Consider the following 8,224-nt stretch of genomic DNA (forward strand, 5'->3'; position numbering starts at 1 on the left):
GCGCCCGCATCAAAACACTGCGGCCGGAAAGATCACTTAAGTACCGGTCACAGAACAGCCGGTCTCTTACCCTGTGTGAACATAGCCTTATAGTTTTACAGTGATTTGTGATACCAGCAGGGACATGTCCCGATATCATCTCAAACTACTCATCTCGTACCTTATACCAACCTCTCATCTCTTCACCAGTTTTGATTGATAGATCTTTACCTTTTTCAGTATAGGAAGCTACTTAGGATTTCCCCCATGACGCAGGCATCATAAGGCTATGTTCACACACAATCTTTTTTTGGCTGTTTTTGTGGCTGTTTTTTTGGACAGCCATCATTTTGACACCAAGATGGGGCTGTTTTATGCAAAATGATGTCCGTAATTCACATTACGCCTGCATTTTGCTGCCAAAGTCTTCTAAGAAATGGACAAAAATAGGAATGTTATTACGTGTACCGATGAAGGCCCGATAATAACTGTAAACGAGCGCCAATCTGCTAGATCGGCGCTAGTTTATTGGGCCCATTCCACGGCCCGATAATCGTTTAACAAGGGCTGCAAGGACATCGTTACTGATGTCCTTGCAGCCCTTGCTTTTACTTTATACATTACCTATCCAGGCTGCAGGGCTCCTTTTGCTCCTCTTCTCCCTGGGTCCCGCGTGCTCCAGCTTCAGAGCGGCCTGTCTCAGCTGATAGGCCGCTCAGCCAACCACTGGCCTTCGCGGTCCTGGCCAGTGATTGAGCGGCCTGTCAGCTGAGACAGGCCGCTCTGAAGCTGGAGCGGGAGGAAGAAGACCACAAGAGGAGCCCTGCAGCCTGGACAGGTAATGTAAATTGTCAGCCGCTGGCCGCGCACCGCTATTACACATACGCGGTCAGTGCCCAACAATTATAAGTTCAAATCTATATCAACGATCATCGGCTGATCGTTGTATTTATTACACGGAGCAATAATTGGCTGAATCGGGCCGATTTGGCTGATTATCATTCTGTGTAATAATACCCTAAGTCATTATGTGAACATAGCCTAAAAGTGAGGACAGGATTGCCTTTAATGATGTCGTTTCCCCTCCCCCCCAACCCTCTTAATGTCCATAAATCCCTTTTAAGGAACCTCCTTATGTTTCATATGTGCTACTAGTTTTGTCTGTCTGAGAACTTACTGATATTTTCTTACTCTTTTCCCTACAGACAACCCATTGCTTATTGTAAGGCCGCCAGGTAAATCCGTTTCTGTCTCTTTATTTTTTATTTTATTTATTTATTTTTTTAAAGAATTTAAACAACGGACACTCAAATGGTTACATACATTATAGTACAAACACAGTGAATGTTTATGGAACCATCATATCTCAATAGTTACAAAGAGTATTCACTGTTGCTTTAGGCCGGTGTGAAAGGAATTTATTATCAATGGTCGGTAACGTTGTCATTCAGAAGTATGTAAACATATATTATAAAATGGGCAGAAATCTATAGAAGACCTGTCTGAAAATTCAAAGGATATTTGTGTCAATTTTGAGGATATATACAGTGTATGACTATGTTCCCACAATGTTTTTTCTTGTCTGTTTATAATTCTTTAAAATGACATCCATTTTTTTCGCTATTTGTCAGTGCAGTGACGGCTGTTGGAGCAGTATTCTAGGTCAGGTGGACTGATCGCCCTTTGCCTTTAATTGAAAAATCCATTGAATTTAATATTAAAGACGTAAAAAAGGAAAAAACGTTTGTGAAAAACTAAAAAGTAACGTCAGATGTTTGCAATAGACGACAGAAAATAATTGTCATGAACATTATTTGAAGATCGACTCAAAAGACGTCCGACATTTAATACAATGTGTGGATTGGGTGCGCGTTATTCCATATTATTTTAAAAAGCGGACGCCTTTTCCCTTTTTTTACTTAGTGAATAAATAGTCTATGACATAAACGTCAGGGCTGACTAAAGTTACCAATCAAATTCCATGAGATGCATCTTTGTTGTTTGAAAATTATTTGCAGCTGTCATTATAAAAAAAAAAAAAAAAAAAAAAATTATTATTAAAAATGACTTAAATACACCACCTGGGTGGGATGGGTGGAGTGCACGACCAAGTAGAGGCAGCCGCTCCCCCATCTGGAACACAGAAAAAAAGACTAAGTTGGTCAGCTCTCCTAGAACATGCTACTAGTCTGCAGATAAATATATATCTGATTATTTTTTATTGATTTATTTATTTTTCATTAAAGGTGGTGAGCCCATTTGGATCCCTTTTGCATTTAAACATGATTTAAGCTATTCTGGTTGTCATGGAAAACAGTACGTTAAACGAACGTGGTATCGGAAATTTGTAGGCGTCGTGCTTTGTAATTCCTTGAGGTATAAAATTTACCTGAGTGAAAATCTAAGAGGTAAGAAAATATACAAGTATTTCTTTGTACAAGATTACCATGTCGCTCACGTAGTTCTGCTTTCTATGGAATCCCGGCCGGAGCATATACACATGGTGTGCACTCCGGCCTGGTTCCCTAGCGGCCCCGCAAAGAAGTGACATGTCAGTTTTCTGCGGCCGCTCCATTGTGCAGGGAATTCGGATGTGGGCGCACACTGATGAGCCCCTCTCTGAGTTTAGCCACAGTGAAAATCATCCGGCTGGTACTGCAGTATCGGGCAAGATAATCTTCTCTGACAGCGGCCGTTCTGTGACCCGGCCGGGTCACGGAACAGCCGATGTCTCACACCATGTGAACATGGCCTTATAGTAGAGCGGTGGGGAACTTTTTCTTATATATAAATATACAACCGACTGAAACTATGCTGAGACTGTATTGAATGGTTTTATTTTAGACACATTTTACAGCATAGGCGATAGCTGGGGAAGAGGAGAAGACCATTGTCAGTTTGTTGATTCTTACATGGATGGAAGAACGGACCCATTTTCTGAATATCAGGTGATGCCTCCAATTAAAGGTAAGTGATACTCTAATAAGTTTCACAGTGTCAAGCAACACCTGAAATCAGTCTTAGTTTTAAAGGGGAACTATCAGCAGGTTACACAAATCTAACCTGCTGATATGTACAGGAGCCGCTGAGGAGGAAGCTATGTCTCTTATAGTATGTCCCTTATAGTATGTCCCTTATAACATGTCTCTTATAGAGTGTCTCTTATAGTCTGTCTCTTATAGTATGTCTCTTATAGTATGTCTCTTATAGCGCGTCCCTTATAGTATGTCCCTTATAGCGTGTCTCTTATAGCGTGTCTCTTATAGGGTGTCTCTTATAGCGCGTCCCTTATAGGGTGTCTCTTATAGTATGTCCCTTATAGTATGTCTCTTATAGCGTGTCCCTTATAGGGTGTCTCTTATAGTATGTCCCTTATAGTATGTCTCTTATAGCGTGTCTCTTATAGTGTGTCTCTTATAGTGTGTCTCTTATAGCGTGTCCCTTATAGGGTGTCTCTTATAGCATGTCTCTTATAGTATGTCTCTTATAGCATGTCCCTTATAGTATGTCTCTTATAGCGTGTCCCTTATAGCGTGTCTCTTATAGCGTGTCTCTTATAGCGTGTCCCTTATAGTATGTCTCTTATAGTGTGTCTCTTATAGCGTGTCTCTTATAGCGTGTCTCTTATAGCGTGTCCCTTATAGTATGTCTCTTATAGCGTGTCCCTTATAGTGTGTTCCTTATAGTATGTCTCTTATAGTGTGTCTCTTATAGCGTGTCCCTTATAGGGTGTCTCTTATAGCATGTCTCTTATAGTATGTCTCTTATAGCATGTCCCTTATAGTATGTCTCTTATAGCGTGTCCCTTATAGCGTGTCCCTTATAGCGTGTCTCTTATAGCGTGTCTCTTATAGTGTGTCTCTTATAGTGTGTCCCTTATAGTATGTCTCTTATAGTGTGTCTCTTATAGTGGGTCTCTTATAGCGTGTCTCTTATAGCGTGTCTCTTATAGTGTGTCTCTTATAGTGTGTCTCTTATAGCGTGTCTCTTATAGTGTGTCTCTTATAGCGTGTCTCTTATAGTGGGTCTCTTATAGTGTGTCTCTTGCCTTCCTCCTCGGTGCCGTTCTGGTGCAGTTAGCCGCGTGCTCCATGGTCCAGTACGACAAATACGCGCCCTGCCTGCCCCCATAGCGCCGATCTGGCACTTAATAGATCTTAAAGTGACTGTACCACCAGGCCCAGTCTGAAGCACTGGAGGCGGCCGACCCACCCTTAGTGGGAGCAAACCCCGCCCCCCTATGATAGGGTTCCATTGATTCTAATTGAGTCGCATCATGGAGGGGCTGGAGTTTGTTCCCACTGGGGGTGGGTCGGCCTAGGGCTTCAGCCTGGGCCTGGTGCTACAGTCACTTTAAGGGTTTTCCGATCCTTAGGATAGGCCCCCATTGCTGATCTTTGGATGTCTAAGTCCCTGCAGTTTTGCTAATAAAAGGGGTTTCTGCACTCTGCAAGTGCTGCGGTCTATCTTTTCCAACCGGATGCAACACTGGGCACAACTGCTAATAAATGAAAGAAGTTGTGCCTGGTAGGAAATGAGTAGGCTGCATTGCTCACACAAGTGCAGGGGACCCTTTCAATTTGTTGATGGGCAGATATGGATCGTCTGTCACAATAAATGTCCTAGAAAACCACAACTAACTAGCATTGTAGTTCTGTACATGCGGCAGGAGATCTTTTCAAAACTTCTACAGTGAGTGGTGTAAGGACGGAAGCGCCATAGACTTCCGGCAGGTCCTTATATTGCTCGGTTTAGACGCAGAGTGCAGAGCCGCCACGGTTTTGAAAGGGTACCCTGCTGTGCGAGCGGAATGGTATGTATCGGTTAAGAGAATTAAACGTCAGTGATCGTTACATTAAGAAAAATGTTACATTGTGCAGAACAGTAAACCTTTACTTATATCTACAGGATATTACCGCCAAGACACCCAGGAGCCGGTGAACTTTGGACAGATAGGCTACGGAACCCCTCATAATTATGTTGGCTGGTATGAATGCGGAGTACCTATTCCTGGAAAATGGTAGTGCTAGTATTCCAAAATGTAAAGGTTCTTTCCTAGTACATTCGGTGCCATACTATTGACTTGTATATAAATGGATGGATGGTGCGGCGTTGGAATTCAGTATAGGACAAAAAGCACAATAAATCGACAAGAGAAAAGAACACTATGTGAAATCTAACCTGGTGCTGCCCGTAGTTTGCCTTAGAAACCAATGTATACTGTGCCCTCTTGATCCGTTTTGGGTCACACGGATATCTGACTCCCTGAAAACAAAGAATACTCGGATTAACCACCCAATAACTTGCAAGAATGTCCTATGTTTGCTTTGTGTAAGTCCGACCTCCACTGAATGGAAATGGTCGCCGTCATTAACCACTGGCAGAACACTGGGCACTTCAAAGATAGCCATTGCGATCCCGCTTGCTAGTTATCATGTGATATAGGACAGCCTGCTTTAAGCAAACACTTGTTGGAGCTTCTCCTTAACGCATCGGCACTGGTGGACATTGGTACTTTCCATCTTCTCGAGTGATATAGTCAGTAAATTTGCGTAAGTCCAAGAAAAATTAACTTGTCTCCTATCCACACGGTAGGGGACAAGTAAGAGATCTTGGGGGGGTTGGACCTTCGAATCTCCGTATCGGCCGCCGGCTTCTGTATTATGAATAGAGCCGCGGGTACGGCATGAGAACCGAAGCTCTATTCATTCCTATGGAGCCAAGTAAGCCGGACAAGTGCTGTACTCTTCTCTCTCCAGCACCTCCATAAGAATGAATAGAGCCGAGGGTCATGTGCCGTACCCGTAGCTCCATTCGTAATACAGAAGCCGAGGGCCGATATGGAGATCGACCAGAGGTTAGGAAGTTGGACCCTATGTGATCTCTTACTTGTCTCCTATCCTGTGGATAATTTTTCTTTGAATCCATGATGAATATGAGCGTACCCATAGCTGACCAATGCTTGATACACGCTAACATAGCATTTCCCAATGTCTTCTATCCTTTGTCAGTCCAGTATTAACTGTGAATTCTGATTTCCATTCCGTTTACTGGATACATTACACTTGATTCCTTGGCCTGGTCGGTAAAGTATTGAGAAGGAAGGTGTTTGGTTCAAAAACGGCGAATATGTCGAGATCACATGCACTTAAAGTGGTTGTCTAATCACCTATATGGAAACATAGGAAATGGAATAGGTTCAGATACGACCAGCCAGCCATTCCCCCAGTTGTCCCCCAGCCATTCAGTCATATATGAGTATATAGGGTCTTTATCCTTATTCTACAGCCCCTATAATAGGAGATAAAAGTAATAATTCCCTCAATGAGCAATGTTATTCTTCCCTTCTCCCCATGGGTAAACTACAATAGATGGTACAGTAACTCTATTCTGTTACCGCTATCAGTGTACTGTAATATAGAGATAATGGCATTTGCAGCAGATATATATTGGTGGATAAATCAATAAACATTATACTACCGATACTACTTACTATACAGATGTAGCAGATACCAATCGGCCCTTATTTGCTTATACTGATATCCAAAGAATGGGTCCCTACGGGGGATACACCTGTAGTCGTATGTGTCAAGAGCCAGTCATATGGGGAGAGTCCTGTTCTTGTTGCAATTATAGATTATAGACCTTAATACTCACAACCGATTTTCAGGAATTGCAGTTGCTTGATCCCTGCAATCTCTTCATTATTGAGGTGCTCCCTTAAAGGGGTACTCTGGCAAAAACCTTTTTCTTTCAAATCAACTGGTTTCAGAAAGCTATATAGATTTGTAATTTATTTCTATTTAAAAATGTACTTATCAGCTGCTGTATGTCCTGCAGGAAGTGGTGTATTCTCTCCAGTCTGACACAGCGCTCTCTGTTGCCACCTCTGTCCATGTGAGGAACTGTCCAGAGCAGCAGCAAATCCTCATAAGAAACCTCTCCTATTCCGGACAGTTCCTGACATGGACAGAGGTGGCAGCAGAGAGCACTGTGTCAGACTGGAGAGAATACACCACTTCCTGCAGGACATACAGTAGCTGATAAGTACTGGAAGATTTGAGACATTGAAATAAAAGTAAATTACAAATCTATATAACTGTCTGAAACCAGTTGAGTTGAAAGAAAAATATTTTTTTTGCCAGAGTACCCCTTTAAGTAAAAGAGGTTGTCCTAGATGGACAAATCTTCTTACTACTTTGCTTGTAGCACAATATAATAGTGAGTTGGGTGAAATAACTGGGATCCCAAGGTCTTGGCCTACAAATCGATGTCTGCTACAGCTGTACGTGGATGCACTTGTGACTGCTGGTGACTCAGCATTCTATCGACGTATGTAATTTATAAACCTCAAAGTGTGCGTTATAGCAAATGTTATTGTGTAGTAATATATGAGCAGACGCGGACATTTAACAGATATGTTTTTCGGATTTCAGACTGGATTTGAAATCAGTTAAGATGTTACTAATAAAAAGAAATGTTGCAAATATTAGAGGAGACTTCAATTCTTTGCCATGGATGTAACCAAAGCCGCCTATCGCAATGAAACAGCCCGGCTGGTTTGTTGGTTAAATGGAAATATAATCTGTGATTGAACTTTATGGCGGAGATTTATCAAACATGGTGTAAAGGGAAACTGGCTCAGTTGCCCCCGGCAACCAATCAGATTCCACCTTTCACTCCTCACAGACTCCTTGGAAAATGAAAGGTGGAATCTGATTGGTTGCTAGGGGCAAAGTTTAAGGAACTGAACACAATCATGTGCATGCAGGTTTACAAGGACTTAAAGGGGAATTCCACTCAAACAAACTTTTGATATGTTGCTGCCCATGGTGAGACTAACAATTCCTTCCATACTTGTTTTTATCTATTCGGTCTCCTTTCCCCAATTCTTAGCTGCTGCTTTTTGCTGAAGACACAAAAATCTCTGTGTAAGCTTTTCTCTCTGTCTCCGACTCCTCCCCCCTCCCTTCTGAGACAGCTGATGTAAGCAAGTCCCTCGCCGGCTTTATCTGCAACATTGTAGCTTCTCTGTAATGCTGGGAGGGATAATCTGAGGTCAAGTTGTTGAACTCCAAGTGATTTACCCTCCCAGCATTACAAAGTTTCAGAAAGGGACTTGTTTAAATCAGCTGTCTTAGAAGGGAGGGGGAGACAGAGAGAAAAGCTCACACACAGTGAAAAGCAGCAGCTGAGAACTGGGGGAAGGAGACTAAATAGATAATGGAAGTATGTAATGAATTGT

The 8,224-nt window shown here is 42.3% G+C and overlaps 1 protein-coding gene across 3 annotated transcripts in view; it reads left to right on the forward strand.

The window, feature by feature from the left end:
* FNDC1 (fibronectin type III domain containing 1) overlaps window positions 1-6,778 on the forward strand; it is an 87,442-nt gene extending 80,664 nt beyond the window's left edge. For all 3 annotated transcript variants that reach the window (XM_069954629.1, XM_069954631.1, XM_069954630.1), the window contains 4 exons: window positions 1,185-1,214; window positions 2,226-2,387; window positions 2,824-2,946; window positions 4,888-6,778. In XM_069954629.1, the coding sequence (XP_069810730.1) occupies window positions 1,185-1,214; window positions 2,226-2,387; window positions 2,824-2,946; window positions 4,888-5,003 (431 nt within the window). In that variant the 3' untranslated portion in view covers window positions 5,004-6,778. The remainder of the gene's footprint in view (window positions 1-1,184; window positions 1,215-2,225; window positions 2,388-2,823; window positions 2,947-4,887) is intronic.
* Window positions 6,779-8,224: the final 1,446 nt, after the last annotated feature.

The sequence above is a fragment of the Dendropsophus ebraccatus genome, chromosome 15 (assembly GCF_027789765.1).
Source record: "Dendropsophus ebraccatus isolate aDenEbr1 chromosome 15, aDenEbr1.pat, whole genome shotgun sequence".
NCBI classification, from domain to species: Eukaryota; Metazoa; Chordata; class Amphibia; order Anura; family Hylidae; genus Dendropsophus; species Dendropsophus ebraccatus.